The 20,304-nt window shown below is 48.7% G+C and overlaps 2 protein-coding genes across 2 annotated transcripts in view; both read right to left on the bottom strand.

Moving 5' to 3' along the window:
- The window catches only part of LOC120909159 (glutathione S-transferase P 1-like), a 206,210-nt gene extending 186,797 nt beyond the window's left edge, over window positions 1-19,413 (bottom strand). The window contains exons 1-2 of the mRNA XM_040320865.1: window positions 19,331-19,413; window positions 4,990-5,025 (exon numbers count right to left, since the gene is read on the bottom strand). Of these exons, the coding sequence (XP_040176799.1) occupies window positions 4,990-5,025; window position 19,331 (37 nt within the window). The 5' untranslated portion in view covers window positions 19,332-19,413. The remainder of the gene's footprint in view (window positions 1-4,989; window positions 5,026-19,330) is intronic.
- On the bottom strand, window positions 12,459-17,851 carry LOC120909158 (polysialoglycoprotein-like). The gene is made up of 2 exons (XM_040320864.1): window positions 16,755-17,851; window positions 12,459-13,077 (listed from the first exon to the last, which is right to left on the bottom strand). The coding sequence occupies exons 1-2, from the start codon at window positions 17,668-17,670 to the stop codon at window positions 12,482-12,484; spliced, it is 1,512 nt and encodes a 503-aa protein (XP_040176798.1). The 5' UTR covers window positions 17,671-17,851; the 3' UTR covers window positions 12,459-12,481.
- Window positions 19,414-20,304: the final 891 nt, after the last annotated feature.

Raw genomic sequence — 20,304 nt, 5'->3', positions numbered from 1 at the left:
GTTTTTCAGGCAGTATTTAGGCGCTATTTTTATCGCTGTACCGCCTGAAAAACTCCTCAGTGTGAAAGGGGCCTTATGCGCGGTATTAACACCCGCTATCGACCGAAAAAGGGTTGATACCGCTGTGTCCCATTGTTTTCAATGGGAAGGAGCGGTAAACACACCGCTCCCCTTACCGCTCCTAAGATGCTGCTTGCAGGAGATTTTTTTCGATACTCGATATTACCGCAATTTGCATTTTTGGGGGGGGGGGGCTTATTATTTTATTTATTTTTTAGCCGGCAATTTTAACTTTTTTACATTTCCTTTAACAACCAGCTATAAACCGGTAAAAAAAAAAATGCAAATCGTGGGAAAAACGTGGTACTTGCATTTTGGATGCGGGTCCATTGAATCCTCTTACATGCAAAATGCTGCTTTTTGCGGGAAAAAAAAGTCCCTGACCCTTTTCATAAACGCAGAGGCACAAAAAAAAGCATTGATGTGGACATGTTCCATAGGAAACCATATAAAAAAATTCCCTGCATTTCTGCAAAATGCATCAAAAAACGCATTAGTGAGAATGGAACCTTAAGGCTTTCTGTAAAAAAAATAATTTTTATTTGTTTTAAAATATTTGGATGTAGGGAATCTGTTTTTCTTGTGAGGCAGCACTGTATTCACAGTCAGAGTCATTATAGGCATCCTGAGGTAACTGCAGTTGCTTAGCAGCACGAGATGTGCCTGTGTGTGAGAAAGGATGTTGTGCCATTTTACAGGAGCTTCTAGACCAGGGGTATTAAACTGGTGGCCCTCCAGCTGTTGCGAAACTACACGTCCCATCATGCATCTGCCTGTCAGCCTTACAATGCCTCATGGGACTTGTAGTTTCACAACAGCTGGAGGGCCACCAGTTTGAGACCCCTGTTCTAGACTGTGTATCCTTGGCACTCTTGTTTACTTTTACCTCGGGCAGGACCAAAAACCATTTTATTGATCCCAGGGTTACTGAGGAGGCTTATGGTAATATTTTTAGTTTACCTTGCCTTGCTGGTGTCCTTATCAGCCGAGAAGTTGCAAGAGATGTGAAGCTTCAGCTGGACATGTTTGTTGCCTACGGCTCTGCCTTCTCCCCGGAAGTGACTTTTTCATTATTAATCAGCTGATGTACTTGCAGTGTTCTAATGAGGAAAGATGCAGCGTTGGGATCTGTAACGGCTACCCACTGGTGTGAGGGTCTCAGCCGTTGGAGACGTCCTTTTCCCTGGCAAGCTGACAAGTTATGATATGCAGGTACCGCCGGTATATCCCATCGAACGCCCTTCCAAGAAACGAGACGGGCTACGTTTGAAGGGTCAAGCAGACTGACTTCATTTGCCACATTTTTCTTCCTTAAATCTGGTTACAACTGTACAGAAACAAATGACACTCCCCCCCCCAGGGGGGACTTCAATACACACACTTTGAAACAATGACACTCCCTTGAGCCAATCAGCCGCTAGCCGTTTTGGCTCCTTAACTTGATCAGACAATAGAATTCAATTAACCTTTAAAACAATTATCACTCACACATAATCCCCATTAGCAGACACCTCGCAGGGGGGCTGTTTACCTCCACAAAAGAGAGGTAATGAAAGAGCAATGAAAGAGATTTGTCCAATTAACCCTTTGAGCTCAGAATACAATGTGGTACATCCAATTGTGACAAGCCATGCAGTTCCTTGTAGTCCTCATGAAGATTATAACTGTCCCGGGAGCATAGTCCATGATCCGTTACACTGCCCCCCTTTTGTGGAACACTCCGGCAGACCCGGATTGATCCTTTTCGGATCAACTTGGGGATGTCCGGTCTGCTGTTAGGGTAAAAGTTCCGTTTGCCTGGACAGTCCGTCGGCCTTCCCATTGGCTTACCAGGTCGGTAGCTGATGGTGACGGTAAATAATAGAATTCAATTCAGGAACAGTCACTTGCTTTGCTCTCTCAATGGCTCCCAAAACCTGTTGCTGATGCTCTTGGGACAGATACGGCACCACCTGGATGCAAATCCCATTTAATCTTTTGACAATTTCCGCCTGTTTGTGCATTTCAATGTTCAAGCCACGGGACATCTCATAATACGTGACATAGTGTCGTTGCATCTCTGATTTCTCACTGGCCAACTTGTCACATTCCCATTTTAGACTGTGATATTGTGCCGGATCTACAGTACATGTCGGGGAAGGTAGTCTTACCCGGTTCTCAGCAGCAAGTGGGTTGATTCCAGCAACGCGGGTGGTCACGGCACAAGCAGCAGCAGGTGTAGGTAAATAAGCCGAAGTCAGAGGGCCAATGTCGTTGCCCAGCACCACCTCGGCAGGTAGGTTGTCCATGATACCAACTGTGGTCTTTCCTGACCCGGCTCCCCAGTCTAAGTGCACCCGGGTGGTGGGTACGCGAAATACAGCACCCCCTGCGACCCGGACGGCAACTGTGCGAGTGGACACGTTCTCTGGCTTTACCAGATGTTTTTGAATCAGAGTGATAGTAGTCCCGGAATCTCTTAGGCCTTGTGCTACTTGTCCATTCACTCGTACCTCCTGACGGTGATCCGGAGAGGCAGCTTGTATTGGGTCTGCCTCATACCAAATTCCCAGACATTCCTCAGGGCCCCCCTCGGTCTCCAGGCAGTGGGCCGCAGAGGGACGTGATGGAGTGACCTCTGTGTTGGGTGTTGTGCGTCTCCAATTGTTATGTGTAGCTCTCAAAGGGCAATAACGAGCAATATGTCCCGTGTCGCTGCAGTGATGGCAGCATAGTCCCGGCAGCATAGTCCATGATCCGTTACAGGATCCCTTTAGAAATGATTAGCCCTTTAGGGATTTCTCAATTTCTCACCAAAAAGGAAATATTTGTTGCTGAAGATACCTAAAATCTGACTTGTATCTGACTTGTATTAATCAGACTTCTGGGAAAAGTGAGATAATCACACAAGCAGGAAATTACTTTTCCGTGGGTGTTACATACACAAACTATGTGCAGGTTGCTATATTGTATTGAATTTTACAGAAAATTACAGTGCTGCAGACAGAAAAGGAAAGATAATGTTTTACTAACATTTACAAAATGGCTTATGTAGCAATTGTATATGCTACATTTTTTTATTTGCTTTGTTATGCCACAAAAGTGAATTGATCCTTTAAGCCACTTGAGGGAATTTTTTTACTTTGAATTAAATTGTATTTTAGTAATTTGAATAAAAGTGGCATATAAAGCCAGTGGGTTAGAAGTGTGGTGACAAAAGTGCATCATCTTTGTTAATTTGTTATTGTGAATTCCCACATGGTGGCCGTTTGATATACAAAATACAAATATTCAGACTTTTATATTTATCAAATGGGCTGACACACGACGAAATGTGCAGAATTATACTAAATGGGCCAGATTCACAAAAGAGATACGATGGAGTATCTCAGATACACCATCGTATCTCGGATTTTTTCTGGTCCTATCTATGCACCTGATTCATAGAATCAGTTACGCATAGATAGGGCTGAGATCCGACAGTGTCACACTGTGTTACACTGTCGGATCTTTTTTTTGATTTAAAAATGGCGCCGGGGGCGTTCCCGCTGATTTACACTGAATAATATGTAAATCAGCGAGATACGCGAAATTCACGAACGTACGCGGACCCGACGCTGTGTTCTTACGTTGTTTCCGTAGCGGTTTTCCGTCGTATACTTACCCTTTCTAAAAGCAGGGGTAAGTATTGTTAAGTATGGCCGTCGTTCCCGCGTCGATTTTAAAATTTCCTACGTCGTTTGCGTACGCCGATTCACGAACACGCGCGTCGCAAGTCCCGCTCACGTCGCAACCACTGACATCCTATTGACGTCAGTGTGAGCAATGCACGCCGGGAAATTCCCTGGACGACGCATGCGTATTTAAATCGGCGCGGGAGCGCGCCTGATTTAAATATGACACTCCCCTAGCCGCGGAATTTGAATTCCGCTGGGGGAGTTAGGATCCGCCGTCGCAAGTTTGGAGGTAAGTGTGTTGTGAATTTGACACTTTCCTCACAAACTTGCGAGGGCGGATCTTAATTCACATAGGTTACACGGATCTAAAGATCCGCTAACCTTTGTGAATCTGGCCCAATGTGTTGTTTTTTTGCCCAGACATACACTTTAATAATTTTTATAAAATTTTTGTTTCAAATATTATAAGAAGCTTTTTGCATTTGGTTTCTCCAACACACTATCAGTAGTTAAAGTTAACAAATACCGGTATATATTTCTGGTCACTTGTTTGGAAAATAATCACATCATCAATGCTTTTCTTTCAGAATAATTTTTCATGTGTGTTTTATTTTCAAACCTTTGGATTTGGAAATACTTTAAGCCCTGGTTCACACTGGGCTGCGGGAGTGAAGCCGTGCAAGTTCAGCTGAACTCGCACGATTTCAGTCCCGCTGGCAGTCCCGATTTCGGCCGCGATTTAAGAGACATCTGTGCAGGTTTCTGCAGAGATGTCTATGTAAATCGCGGCCCGAAATCGCAAAAAGTAGTACAGGAACTACTTTTTGAAATCGGTGCAGCGCCGCAGATGCGGCGTCGCACCGATTATGACAGTGTCATTGCCGACAATTGCCGGAAAATGCCGCCGATTTGAGATGCGATTTCACATGTGAAATCGCATCTCAAATCGAAGGAAATCGTACCCAGTGTGAACCTGGGCTAAAGAATGAAAAGTGCAGGGCTGTATGAATTGCAGGGATCTACACACACACACACACACATACTACCCATGGGTGATCCATACGAATCCAAAAACATGGAAGTGAACACACCATTGAACTCAAAATCCAATCCACCAACACCATCACCTAGGTGGTGATGTCACAGTGTTTTTATGTACTGTGTGAACAACTGATAATTCATAACTTTTTTTATATATATGTTTTATTAGAAGCTGGCAAAATGAAACACATTCAGTCCATTGAGAGTAAAGAAAAAATCACGTGACTCTTACCTCTGACTGGGAAGTAGGTAAGTGTAAATCCAGGCACTGGGGGAAAGAGCAAAACATTAGTAGATGTACTGTATGTTGTTGACGTAAGTCAATTTATATATTCAGTGTCAATGTTAACCACTTGCTTACTGGGCACATATGCCTCCTTCCTGCCCAGGCTTCAGCTTTAGGCACTGGGTCGCTTTAACCGACAATTGCGCGGTCGTGCAACGTGGCTCCCAAACAAAAATTATGTCCTTTTTTCCCACAAATAGAGCTTTCTTTTGGTAGTATTTTATAACCTCTGCGGTTATTTTTTGCGCTATAAACAAAAAAAGAGCGCCAATTTTGAAAAAAAAAAATATTTTTTACTTTTTGCTATAATAAATATCCAAATAAAAAAAAAAAAATTCAGTTTAGGTCGATATGTATTCTTTTACATATTTTTGGTAAAAAAATAAATAAAAAAAAATCGCAATAAGCATATAGTTATTGATTTGCACAAAAGTTATAGCGCCTACAAAATAGGGGACAGAATTATGACTTTTTTTTTAATTTATTTTTTTACTAGTAATGGTGGCGATCTGTGATTTTTATTGGGAATGCGAAATTATGGTGGACACATTTGACACATTTTTGGGACCATTCACATTTATACAGCGATCAGTGCTATAAATATGCACTGATTACTGTATAAATGTGACTGGCAGGGAAGGGGTTAACAGTAGGGGGCGAGGAAGGGGTTAAATGTGTTCCCTACTAGTGATTCTAACTGTGGGGGAAGGGGACTGACTGGGGGAGGTGACCGATCTGTGTCCCTATGTAAAAGGGACACAGCATCGGTCTCCTCTCCCTGACAGGACATGGATCTGTGTGTTTACACACACAGATCCACGTCCTTGCCTGTGTAACTGCCGATCGCGGGCACCCGGCGGACATCGCGGCCACCAGGCACGCACATCCGCACCCCCCAGGGCCGTAGGAGCCGAGGATGTCAATAGACGTTCTCCCGGCATTTGAGAGCCACCTTGTGGCCGTCATTTGTCTATGGCCCGGGCTCAAACTAGTGAAAGTAACTATATAGTCTATTTAAAAAAAATAAAAGAATAAACAGTTTTATACTTACCTGCTCTGTGCACAGAACCACACCCAAACCTCCTCTTCTGGGTTCCCCCGTTGGTGCCTTTGGCTCCTCCACTTCGGTGTCTGCCCCCATAGCAAGCCACTTGCTATTGGGTCAGATGTGCGGGCTCACTCCAGAGTCAACCTATGTGTGTCCGCTCTGTTCACTGGATTTGACTGACAGCAGCAATGGTTCCTGCTGTTCTCAGCAAAGAAGAGAGGAAGGAAAGACTTGCAGCCAGGCACATTGCTGGATTGCTACAGAAGTCTGGTGAGTGTTGGTTCGGTAGACGCACAGTGGAAGTTATGGAATGAAATGCATTATGGTAAAAATCCTTTAGACTTTAGAACAACTTTAACACTTTTTGTAAGCCAGTCCCCACGGCATCATCTCTGACAAACTATACCTTGGGCATGGCTACAACGCTTTGTCATCACGCACGCTTGCTAACCGGCGGTTGAGTTTGGTGCAGCCACACAGCCAGGCACATTTGGGGAGAGCAATTGTATCTGTTTTTAAACCTATTGCCCAATGATTTGCTTAGTGTGATTTCCTTTGCAAGTTTTACTGGTTATTTTTTTAATAAACTGTTTTATGGGTTATACTTTGGGCGTATATGCTTTTTATTTTTGCTGCTGCTGATGAACCAACCCTGACTGAAGCACGTTTGGCACTTTGAAGTTTCCCTTCATAAGGAGATGCAACAAGCGCATTTGACCATACTATATGATGGTCCAGAGGCTCCGGTTAGAGGTTTTAATACTTGGTGTCACCTGGTGGTGAAAGCACTATGAATTGTGATTGCGGGGACCAGGGCTTTTTTTCAGGGTGAACTCAGTTCCACCACATCTGGCTCAGCCGGCTTGGTGCCTGCTCACTACAATCACTTGTAAAACAGAAATCTGGTTTCTGCGTTTACAAGCGACAGCTCTGCACTGTTCGTGAAATTTGACTGACCACACCAGTGGCGGAATTATCGTAGTCGCAGCAGTCGCATGTGCGACTGGGCCCTGTAGTTCCACCAATTCAGGGGGGCCCGCCACCCACGTGAGGGGCCCACCTAACTGTCCTGTCACTGTGTGTGTCGTCGGTTCATTCCAACGTGGGGAGGGGGGCTTTCGTCAGCTGAGGGGAGAGAGAAGGCAGCGCTGAGACTGTAGACCGCCCTGCCCCCGCCCCTGCCTATCCAGAGACAGAGAATGTAGGGAGGCGGGGCGGACACTGCTTACACCAATTGAAAGAAGGTGGGGGAGGAGCTGCAGGAGGTCGCGGCCACTGTGTAAAGAGTAGAGACACGGAGCAATGCAGGGGAAAACCAAGTGGAAACTGACAGCAAGTAAGTCTCTGATCCTGGCACCCATCGCTGCCAATGTACCCAGTCAGTGACAGTCCCCACCACCACTGCTGATTCTATCCCACCCCACCACTGCCACTCATCCCTCCCACCCAGCACTGATACTCATCCCTACCTCCCCCCACCACTGACACTTATCCCATTCCCCCAAGTAATCACACTCATCCCACCCACCACTGCCACTCATTCCCCCCCCTCCACCACTGCCACTTATTTCTCCCTCCACAGCACTGCCACTCATGCCACCCACCCACCACTGCCACTCATTCCTCCCTCCCTCCACCACTGCCACTCATCCCATCACCCCAGCAATCTCACTCACCCCCCCCCCAGCACTGACACTCATTCCTCCCTCCCTCCCTCCACCACTGACACTCATCTCATTCTCCCTAGCGCTGCCACTCATCCCATTCCCCCCAGCAATCCCACCCACCACTCATTCATCCCCCCACCACTGTCACTCATTCCTCCCTATCTCCACCACTGTCACTCATTCCTCCCTATCTCCACCACTGACACTCATTCCTCCTCCCCCCAGCACTTCTACTCATTCCATTCCCCCCAGCACTTCCACTCATCCCATTCCCCCCTGCAATCCCACCCACCACTCATTCATCCCCCCACCACTGTCACTCATTCCTCCCTATCTCCACCACTGTCACTCATTCCTCCCTATCTCCACCACTGTCACTCATTCCTCCCTATCTCCACCACTGACACTCATTCCTCCTCCCCCAGCACTTCTACCCATCCCATTCCCCCCAGCACTTCCACTCATCCCATTCCCCCCAGCACTTCTACTCATCCCATTCCCCCCAGCACTTCCACTCATCCCATTCCCCCCAGCACTTCCACTCATCCCATTCCCCCCAGCACTGCCACTCATCCCATTCCCCCCAGCACTGCCACTCATCCCATTCTCCCCAGCACTGCCACTCATCCCTTTCCCCCCAGCACTGCCACTGATCCCATTCCCCCCAGCACTGCCACTCATCCCATCCCACCAGCAGGGGCGTATGTACAGGAGTTGCCAGGGTCACAATTGCATGCTCCAGGGTTTCAATGCGGCCCCCTGTACACCTGGATAGGAGGGGCTGCATATAGAGGAACCTATCCCTAAATTTTCCTTCTGCAGCAGCTGAAAGGCTGCAGAAGGAAAATGAAGGGGAATGGTTCCTCTATATCATGGATATGCAATTAGCGGACCTCCAGCTGTTGCCAAACTACAAGTCCCATCATGCCTCTGCCTCTGGGTGTCATGCTTGATGCTGTCAGAGTCTCGCTATGCCTCATGGGACTTGTAGTTTGGCAACAGCTGGAGGTCCGCTAATTGCATATCCATGCTCTATATGCAGCCCCTCCTCCGTGCTATCCACCACCTGCTGCCCCAATCTCCTGTGTACTCTTTGGCCCCCCCTCCCCCACAGTGCTGCCGGGTTTCCCCCTCTCCTCTCCTTCCTGGCTGCTGCGGGGGGATGCTTTCTGCATGGAGCGTGGGGAAGGGACCAGTAAATGTGTAATTTACCGGCTCCTCCCTTGCCTTAATGAATAGGGATCACTGACCCAGTTCATTTATAACTGAGACATGGTAAACTATGTTTACTATGCTTCAGTTTGTGAATGAACAGGAAGCTCTTATTATTGTCCATTCATTCTGTGCAGCTGTGGCTGCAGAAATGGAGATTGTGGGCTGTGTCCTCAATCCAATTTCTCTGTTTCAAAGATGAAACATCAGAGGTCTGTTTAGACCCCTGATATCACACCCACAGTCCAAATTTCCCATCGCGCACACTCCTGGAAAGAACGCTTAAGGTACTGGATGCTGTAGCGACCGCTAGCTGGATACTGGAGCCTGTTGATATTGGCCAGCACATCAAGGATCATCAATTTCATCCAAACGTTTTTTTATTCAAAAAAGCTCACATCACAAAACAATGTAGTACAACGTTTCGGAAGCCATGCAGGACCCCTTTGTCAGGGGTCCTGCGTGGCTCTGAAAAGTTTCACTACATTGTTTTGTGATGTGAGCTTTCTTGAATAAAAAATCATTTGGACGAAATTGACGATCCTTGGTGTACTGGGGAATATCCTCATATGATATCTCACCCAAGCCCCCCCCCCACAGGCTCCTAAAAAAAAATAGAAAAACAAATAAAGTGGTAACAAATAAAATAAAAAAAATACTGACACCAGTGTCGGTGTTACTAGGGTCCCAAAGGTCGCACTTGCGACCAAGCTCTGGCATTCTGCCACCATGGGTGTGCCCCGACTCGTGGTCAGGGGGGGCCTTTATGGTTTCTTGCACCCGGGCCCTGAAGGTTCTAGTTACGCCTCTGGACCACACCCATTATTTGATGTGATTTGGAGGGTGTGTAAGGGGAGGAGTTTTGTGGGGTCGTGGTTACGTTCCAGCACCTATTGTTTAAGAAAAAAAGCCCATGCGGGGACACTGGTGGAGCAAGTGAATTATGGATGATTTGTTTCACTTTTTTGTTTTGCATATATTTTTACTTTTTAGCACTTGTGTATGGGCTCTTATGGACACTTATTTACTGTACATATTTGGTGTGATTTCTTTATACATGTTTTTTCACCTAATAATGAATTTGATGTTATTATTTTCTAGCTTTCACAATATTGAGTTCAGGTTTTTAGCACTGCTTCATATATTTATCACTGTTTGTACCTGTGTCTAAAGCTAGCCATACACTAAGACCCCTTTCACACTGGGGCGTTTTTCAGGTGTTTTTCAGGCGCGTTGGCATTAAAAAAAGCGCCTGTAAAGCATCTGAAATCCAAATGTGAAAGTCTGAGTGCTTTCAGAGCCCTTTCACACTGCCAGCACCCGAAAAATGCTGCTAAGGCCCCTTTCACATTGAGGCGTTTTTCATGCGGTACAGCGCTAAAAATAGCACTGCTATACCGCATGAAAAAAACTGCCCTGTAGTGTTCAATGTGAAAGCCCGAAGGCTTTCACACTGAAGCGGTGCGCTAGCAGGAGCACTCCAAAAGTCCTGCTAGCTGCATCTTTACAGCGGTATAGGAGCGGTGTGTTCACTGCTCCTATACCGCGCCTTCCCATTGAAATCAATGGGAAAGCGCGGTAATACCGCGGTATTAACCCTTTTTCGGCCGCTAGCCGTTAAAACCTCACCGCTAGCGCCCGAATATCGCGGTAAATACAACGGTATAGCCGCGCTACAAATAGCGCGGCTATACCGTCACCGCGGCTCCACGCCTCAATGTGAAAGAGGTCTAAAGCTCTGCTAAGACCCCTTTCACACTGGGGCGTTTTTCAGGCGCTTTGGCGTTAAAAAAAGAGCCTCAATGGGAAGGGGCGCTTTAGAAGCGGTGTATTCAATGCTTCTAAAGCTCTGCAAAGTAGCTGCTTGCAAGACTTTTGATGCCCTGCCAGCGCAGAGCCTCGGTGTGAAAGCACTCTGGCTTTTACATTGGGATTGCAGATGAGGCTTCTTTCAGGCTCTTTTTTTTAACGCCAATACCCCTTTCACACTGGAGCATTTTTTCAGGCGCTTTAGTGTGAAAGCACTCGGGCTTTCACATTGAGATTGCAGATGCAGCTTCTTTCAGGGGCTTTTTCGGAGCCTTTTTTAACGCTAAAGTGCCTGAAAAACGTCCCAGGGTGTAAGGGGTCCAATACATTTTAAAACAAATGTTTGTATGAACATGACTATGGTATACCAGAATTCACCCTGACCGCTAAAGCCCCTTTACAGTTAATACCCCCACTTAACCTTTAATAAATAATGAGACCACTACTTAGTGTTGGAGTAAAAACTGGCCGTAGCAGCCTCCTTTATTTTAAATACTCTTTAAATAATCATAAATAACCAATAACAAAAACCAATAACACATAGAGAAAAAACACTTATTTCCTGAGATAATAACCTCTCTAACATGGTGCTGGACTTTGCAGGACCCATTAACCCTTAACTCGTTAACCTTTAAACTTTGTAACTATGTAACACTTTTTTGGCACTGCGGTGTCCTAACCTCTGGTCATAGGCCTCAAGCCGAAGCTGGCTCAAAGACGACCATTGACCGCAGTGCCCCCATTCACCAACCTTCCAGCTACATTAGTAGACTGGGAACTAGAAACCCCTTCAGAAACCATCCACCACTGGGTACTGGTGTCCATCTTTGGGGTAATATCTTCTCCTGCAAAGTCCAAAAACACCCGCCACTGCCACGACAACGTGATCCATAAACCTGAAAGAAAAGAAAACACCAAAACAGCACCAAACCACATACCAATTCATCCATATACCATCAATACCGTAATCAATAAAACCCCAGAATAAAGGGAGGGTGGGTGGGAACTTCACTCCCCCACGCTGCCTCTGCCCGGGAAACTGAGAGTAAGAGATATCTGTGATCTCTCCTCCCCTGCTCTGCTCCTCCCCCCACAGCTACTAGGGTTTCTGTTAACCCTGTCATGGCCGGCCCTACACTGACTTCCAGTTGCTCCGGGCCTCACTTGACTATGGTATACCAGAATTCACCCTGACCGCTAAAGCCCCTTTACAGTTAATACCCCTACTTAACCTTTAATAAATAATGAGACCACTACTTAGTGTTGGAGTAAAAACTGGCCGTAGCAGCCTCCTTTATTTTAAATACTCTTTAAATAATCATAAATAACCAATAACAAAAACCAATAACACATAGAGAAAAAACACTTATTTCCTGAGATAATAACCTCTCTAACATGGTGCTGGACTTTGCAGGACCCATTAACCCTTAACTCGTTAACCTTTAAACTTTGTAACTATGTAACACTTTTTTGGCACTGCGGTGTCCTAACCTCTGGTCATAGGCCTCAAGCCGAAGCTGGCTCAAAGACGACCATTGACCGCAGTGCCCCCATTCACCAACCTTCCAGCTACATTAGTAGACTGGGAACTAGAAACCCCTTCAGAAACCATCCACCACTGGGTACTGGTGTCCATCTTTGGGGTAATATCTTCTCCTGCAAAGTCCAAAAACACCCGCCACCAGCACCCAAAGGTAACCCCTTACCTATGGGAGCACCTCCACACCCTCATCGCTTGCTGTACCCCCTCCTCTAAACGCAACACCCACATATCAATCCCCACGTCCGTGAGGTGAACACCATCACTCCTGAGGTATCTCCATGTGTCCACTTCCAATTCGGGGTGCCGAACCACTAGCCCCCCGTTCCTGAGCACAAACCGCCCCACATTTCTGTTTATCTTCCTGCGCGCCCGATTCACCCCCTCTACCGACCTGGCCATCCTCCATGTTGACCTGGCCACCATGTCTGACCACACCACTATCGTATCCGGAAAGGACATCCGGATCCGCTGAAAGTCAAATTTAATGTCCCGTGCTATCTCCATCATCGATCTCACTCCAAGATCATTCCCCCCGGCGTGAATAACCAGAACCTCCGGTGGCCTGTCCAGCTGTGCAAATTTGTGCACCTCCGGCACCACCTTGCTCCATAACATCCCGGGGACCCCCAACCACCTTACACTCGCCTCCTGTCTCGATATTCCCAGCTGGCGACCGGTCGGGCGATCATCCGCCCGTCTGGCCCCCCGAACCACATAGGAGTGGCCCATTATCCAGACCAAAAGCGGTCCAGTACCTGAAAAACAGTAAACAAAAAAAAAAAAAACACGTCACCAACATACCCACATAGAGATAACCCGCTTTTGAGTAATCCCTGTCACCCCCTTTGCCCCGTAACTCAAAACCCCACTCCCCAGACCTTCAACCCAAACTAGCCACCAGCTGCGGCCTAACATATAATTGAAACCGCCTGGATTCCCAACGCCCTATCCTCTTTATTGCCTCTTCACCCAGTCCATTCCTTGCCGCTTCCGTAGCTGCCCCGATCCTAAAGGAATGAGCCGAGAACTCCTTTGCCACCAGGCCCAATGCCCCCAGACACTTCCTAAACACTGCCACAAACTGATATCGTGACATCGGGGACCCATTTTCGTGTACCAAAAAGGCGCCCCCCACCCCCGGACGTATGTCCAGGTAGTCCCTTACCAGCCCGACCGGGCACAACTCCGACCCTTCAATTGGGAACACATGAACCGCCCTTCCCTTGCCACTCTGATCCGTTTTGGACCTTCTGAGCCACAACGTGACCCCCTCCGGGGTCCAACCGACATCCGCAACTCCCATACCCCCCTGGACCAATTTCGACGGGCTCACCAGCTCGCCCACCCTAAAGGCCCCAAAAAATGCCAGCGCGAATGCCGCGCGGAACAATGTAACTTCAAACCTGGATGAACATATCGCCCCCACTTTAGCCAGGATTCCTCTCAAAACTTCGAAAGACACCGGGCGGCGAGCGTCAGGTCGCCGCCCCTGTTTCCTGTACCCTTTCAGAGCTTGTCGCACCCAGAAGTCCTTTGTAAGATCCGGCCACCCTTGCCATTTGAACAGAAATGCCAACCCGGCCAATTTCTTATCCAACGCCGACGGCGACACTCCCGCTTCCATGTTTCTAGACAAAAAATACAGAACCAGTGTCCTCACCTCCGGTCCCGAAAGGTGAACCTCCGATTCCCTCACCAAATCGCTCCACTCCGACCATACCTTCTCATAGGCCGCCCAAGTACCCGCACTCAACGATTTCCTAATCCAGGTGGAGATTGTTCCAATGGAATCTGCCACAGCCACTCCGGACAAGGGACCCCCCGTTCCTCTGCCTCCGGCACCAGCTCCCGGAACCTGTCCCACTGAAACCGAGACAAAGCGTCAGCCACGACATTGTCCACACCCGGTAAGTGCACCGCATACACAAACACATTCAGCTGCATACAGCGCAGCACCAAGTGTCTCAGGAGACGAATCACTGGGGGAGAAGATGCGGTAACTCGATTGATCACCTGCACGACCCCCAAGTTATCCCCATGGAAGCGCACCTTCCGATCCCGGAAAGACGTGCCCCATAACTCAACCGCCAGCACCACTGGAAACAGCTCCAGCAGCACCAAATTCTTTGTAAAGCCCGCAGTCACCCAAGACTGCGGCCAAGAGCCAGCGCTCCACTGACCCTGAAAGAAGGCCCCAAAGCCCGCACCCCCGGCCGCATCTGTATACAGCTCCAGGTCAAAATTGCTGACCGGGCCGGACATCCACAAGGCCCTGCCGTTAAAACCCTCTAGAAAAAAGTGCCCTACCCGCAGGTCCTCCCTATGCTCCTTCACGAGCCGCACATAGTGATTGGGCAACCTAACACCCGCAGTGCTAGCCGACAGCCGACGACAAAAAACCCTCCCCATCGGGATAATCCTGCAGGCAAAATTCAGCTTACCCAACAACGACTGCAAAGCCCGCAGCTGCACCTTATGCACTCCAATCATACCCCTGACCTCCGCCTTGAGGCCTTCTAGCTTATCCTGCGGCAAACGACATTCCATCTTCTCGGCGTCTATGACTATGCCCAGGAATTGAATGACAGACCTAGGACCTTCCGTCTTTTCGGGCGCCAAAGGCACCCCAAAACGTTCCGCTATGTGTTCTAGCGTAGATAACAAAACTGCACAAATCCGTGACCCCCCCGGTCCAATGCAGAGAAAGTCATCTAGATAGTGGATGACTGAATTCACTCCCACAACGTCTCGCACCACCCATTCCAAAAAGGAACTGAATTGTTCGAACAACGCACAGGATACCGAGCAGCCCATGGGCAGACATTTGTCCACATAGAACTCCCCTCCCCAGTGACACCCCAACAGTCTGAAGCTGTCCGGGTGCACCGGCAACAGCCGGAAGGCCGCCTCGATGTCCGACTTGGCCATCAACGCCCCCCGACCGTATTTCTTGACCCATCCCACCGCCGCGTCAAACGATGTGTAGCACACCGAACAATCGCCCGCATCAATCGCATCATTTACCGACCCCCCTTTCGGAAATGAGAGGTGGTGAATGAGTCTGAACTTGTTTGGTTCCTTCTTCGGTACCACCCCCAACGGTGATACCACCAGACCCTCCAAAGGGGGGGATTCAAACGGGCCCCCCATGCGGCCTAGCCCCACTTCCTTCCGTAATTTCTCAGAAACCACTTCGGGGTGTTGGAGAGCCGAACGCAAATTCTTGGACAGCGGCGGAACCACCGTCAAGCTACAAGGAATACGGAACCCCACAGTAAAACCTTCCTCCAGGAGCTGAGCCGCCGCTCTGTCCGGATACCTACCGAGAAACGGCAGCATCCTTCTCACCATCACCGGGGTGCTCCCTCTTACCTGAAGAATCCCCGGGACGTCCCTTGCCCTGCTTGAAGCAGCGGGAAGAGGGGTGATTACCCCCACACCCGGAGCACTCATGCTTGTATCGGCACGACCCCCCAAACTTGCAGCTACCCTCGTTGAACTGCCAACAAACCCCTTTTTTCTTTCCGGCCGACTGTCCCAGGGAAGAGGCTCCGCCGCCCCCCCCCCTGAAAAAACGGCGCCGACGTCCTCGGAGCCGTCATAAGCCGCATCCAAAGGCTAATGTCCTTGGCGTCCCAACGAATTTCCGGCCTGATCGCCCGACGTTGCCTGAACTGTTCGTCATATCTAATCCAACCTGTGCCCCCATAGCACCTGTAGGCCTCACTGATCGCCTCCTGGTAACTGAAGAGCGCCGAGCAGTGCTCGGGGTTCTTCTCGCCAATCACACTGGCCAAAATGGAATACGCCTGCGACCAGTTTGCAAACGTGCGAGGTATTAGCCTGTACCTCCTCTTCTCCTCATCTTCCTTCTTAGAATCCTCTGGTTTTACCCTGTCCAAATTGAATTTTTCCAGCGGTAACAGCGCGAATATCTCCACGTACTCGCTCTTCCAGATCTTTTCCCGTACCTCCTGTTTCAGATGCGACCCCAGCGGCGCATCGTAACAGGTGTAAACCTGTCCCCTAGCCTCATCCGCTAGCCGTACTAAATCCCGTTTTTTTGAAGCGGCCCCCGCCGACTCGGCGGTAACCTCCGGCTGCACTGATGCCCCGGCCCCCAAGCCGCCCCCACTTGCCTCCTTTCCAGCTACCACCAACGGCGTAGTGGCAGCCGCCACCGCCGCCGCGGCCACCCCCGTAGCTCCCCCGACCGGCCCCCAAGCCGCCGCCGGGCTTGCGGGAGGTCTGTCCCCCCCTTTTAGCTGACTGACCAGAGCCTCTAACCCTGACAAAAACCTTTGCAAACCCACATCACCTCCAGCAATACCCACCTGTGCATCCGTAACCTGGGACGCCGGTGCAACAACCACATTCCTCTCAACCACATCAACACATTGCCTATTAGAAACATCAGTGTAAAATGACTTACCGGGCTGCGTGGAAGCAATCCCATCAGCCGACCGTCTCGAATCCCTCGTTGCTGGTATCGTCCTGGGCAAGACCTCGTCCTCAGATCCCGACCGCTCTCCCTCCGACCGATCCTCCTCCTCCGATGATGACCCACCGGGCGGCTCGGTCCCGGAGGCCGAAGGCCCAGGGCCGGATTCACTCCCCCTGCGGGCCCTGGACCCGTGCGGCGATTTTGCCGAAGCTTTCCTGCTTGGCGTAACCCTGTTGCTGCCGACGCGCTCCACCTCCTGCAAGTGGCTAGCCGAGGAAGCTGGGGGGCTAGCCACCGTGGCCTGCGATCCCACTCGCCGAGACCCCACCACCGGGCCCGTCACTGCCTGATCCACACGCCGGGCGGGCAAGGCCGCCGCATCTGAGCCCCCTGGCCGTCCCCCCCTTGCACCCACGCTACTCCTGGTGCCCCCGGCTGGGCCTTCCGACACAATACCCGCCGCCCGCTTCGCGGGGGGGCCCGAAGGGGCCCTGCTATGTCCACTATCCCCCCTCTGCCGTCCCGGGGATATACTGGGCGAATACCGGCGGGGGGGGCGGGACGAGCGCGTCCGCGAGGCCCCCCGGCCTGTGTGACTAGGCCCCGACGACGCTGCTCCCATGCCTGTGTGATCAGGCCCCGATGCGACCTGAATTGTGTCCCCGTGTGCCCGCACTGCTCCCCGGACAGACCGTTCAGGCCCCGACTCCGCCAGCACCACACCTGTGTGCTCCGGCCCCGATGCTGCCTGTCCGGTCTGGACGCGGCTAGGCCCCGACGCCATGCGCCCCATGTCCCCTCCATCCTGCGATAAAAGCGCCCCCAACTGCCTCTGCAGCCAGTCCTCACCCCGGATAGCCGCCTCCGCCCTCAATCTCCCGAATAAATCCTCGATCGCAGCCATCGCCGTGACAATTTGGGACAAGCGAAATCCCTGCAGGCTGAGCAGACACAGCAGGCACTTCACTCCCCCACGCTGCCTCTGCCCGGGAAACTGAGAGTAAGAGATATCTGTGATCTCTCCTCCCCTGCTCTGCTCCTCCCCCCACAGCTACTAGGGTTTCTGTTAACCCTGTCATGGCCGGCCCTACACTGACTTCCAGTTGCTCCGGGCCTCACTTTCGTAAGAAAATTTTTATGACAGATGTCATTTGAAAGTACTTCAAAAAATGTTTGCTTTTACCTTTCTACTCTGGACTCTTAAACAAAAACAATTTTTACTTTCAAAAATTTGATTGCTTGAAGAACATTTGCTGCTGCTTCAAATTTTCTTGTCACTGCAGTCAAAGACGAACAGCGAATTGACCCCGCTAATAATTATAAAATCAAACGTTCTTAAAATAAAAACTTTCAAAACAAAATTCTACTAGTGTATAGCCAGCTGATGACTGAAGGAGGCAGGTTCTAGCCTCAGAAATGCATTTTCTGACAGCCCTTGTGTCTATACAAGTCCTGGCAGTGTGAGCACATCATCCCGTAGTGTCTTCTGTGTCCCACAATAGCATTTCTTCCCTTGTCTTTAGTGCCTGCCGGCAGCAGCTCTGGTATAGCAGTCACGGAGGGAGCTGCGCTCTGGTCTTCCATCTCCACAGATGTCTGGACTGCACACTGCTTTAAGAGACACGCTTTTATCTACTTTTGTTTGTGAGTGCATCTTCTATCTTTTTTTGGTATCTAAAATAAACTCGCTTACTACACTATGGTCGGCTTGGAGCCCTTCTCTTTTATTTTCTGTTGTAGACAGACCTGACTTGCCCTGGAATGGGGATTGTTAAAGCCTGCTGGCAGCCTCTACAATAAAACATATGCACAAGTCCCTAGCCATAAACATACCTCCCAACTTTCTGAAATGGGAATGAGGGACACCTATTAGAAAAATAATTCAGTCATAGGAAACACCCCCTGCCATGCCCCCTTAAAGGAGAATTATACAAAAAAAAGTTTGGTTAAACCCACAAGTGTTTTTTTTTTGTTTGTTTGTTTTTTACCACTACTACTCCTTTATATTGGCTTTTGGAATGTACAAATACACAATTTAGAAATTGGATGAAAGGTTTAGCACTGTAAAACACTTTTCGATAGATAAGTAGTGCATTTTATATACAATTATATAGATCAGACCAAAATGAGGGACAAATGAAGAAGAAAGAGAGACAAAGGGACTTTGTTCCCAATCAGGGACAGTCCCTCGAAATCAGGGACAGTTGGGAGGTATGCCATAAAGAATAATGGTTGCGTTTCCTCTTTCTGCACTAAGTAGGTCTCTATCTGGTTTCTGCATACCTGTTCCCTGTGGCAAGGCTGTCGGAGAGGAGTAATAGGGAGAATTGTGTTGTGTAGCTACCTTATAGTTTCTGCAGCTACCTTACTACTTTACTAGATGCAAAACAATTCAAAATGTAGAAACTAATTGGTGACAACAGGAGCCAATAGAATTTGAAATAAAAATTATATATTTTTTTAAATTGAACTGTTATCCTTTGCAATTCCTCCTCCAAATGAAACAGAAAAAATCCGTCACTTTGCTCTATGTCTTTAGAGAATGTGCAAAAAAATGTACTTACTTGTTGCAATGTGATTGTCGTTTCTTTCAGTTTGATCTTGTCCTCTCCTGAAACTTGCTTCAACCACCTATACATTGGCTCTATACTGCTGGTTTATATAGAATGTCACTTCTGCTGAGTCACAACGAGGCAGATAAGATTTAGTCAATATGATGTCAACAGTGTTTTAGTGGAACCATGAGTGAGAGAAGAAAAAAGTCTAGAAAATGTTTTTTTTTTATTAGGTCTACATCAGCTAAAAGAAGATAACCTGACTTGATGAGTATATGACTAAGATTACGTAATTATCTGTGTAGCGCCCTGCTCCCAAAGATAGGGGCCCTATTTTAAATTTATATTTCAATAATGTTTATTGAAGTTTCTCCAAAATTTTACAAAACAAGGTAGAAAATTCTCGGCTTCACATTGCATGGTATACAACACAGTCAGGGAGTCGAACATTACGAACATTACATATCCTAAAGGGCTCAAACGAATCTCCCCATATAACATTCATGGGTCATTTGTTATTCCTAACAAAAGTTGTAAGCATCAGACCCGTAATCCGATCCGCCATGCCCACCACCCAAGGGTTTCCCTTGATCTAAAACCGTAATGCATTTGGCTCCCACTTGGACGGACCAGCTCTTGTACCATGGCCGTCAGCCTCTCATTTAACATGAGCCATGACAGTTTATGCCTCAACTGATCGAATGGCAGGGCAGCAGACCTCCAGTTCCTGGCTATAGTTATTTGGGACTTAGACGCCTCCAGCACCTCGCCACCCAGCAGCGTGTGTTTTGCCAACTTTTTCAGGTTAACCTGGGTAAGGGTATAAATAAGATTGTACACCCCGATCCAAAATCTCCTGACTCCAGGACAGGTCCACCAAATGTGATAGGTGGAACCCCCCTGGCCACAGCCTCTAAAACACTTTGGAGAGGCACCAGGTACAAAAGTGGCCAACCCGGCCGGTACCATATACCATCGTAATA

The sequence above is a fragment of the Rana temporaria genome, chromosome 8 (genome assembly GCF_905171775.1).
Source record: "Rana temporaria chromosome 8, aRanTem1.1, whole genome shotgun sequence".
In the NCBI taxonomy this organism is placed as follows: Eukaryota; Metazoa; Chordata; class Amphibia; order Anura; family Ranidae; genus Rana; species Rana temporaria.
This window is presented reverse-complemented; position numbering and strand designations above follow the sequence as displayed.

Excerpts from the sequence above, each read along its gene's own strand:
- LOC120909158 (XM_040320864.1), bottom strand. The coding sequence starts at position 17,670 with ATGGCTGCGATCGAGGATTTATTCGGGAGATTGAGGGCGGAGGCGGCT. Across the intron at positions 13,078-16,754 it reads GATTGCTTCCACGCAGCCCG|GTACTGGACCGCTTTTGGTC; the intron begins GTAAGTCATTTT and ends ACTGTTTTTCAG.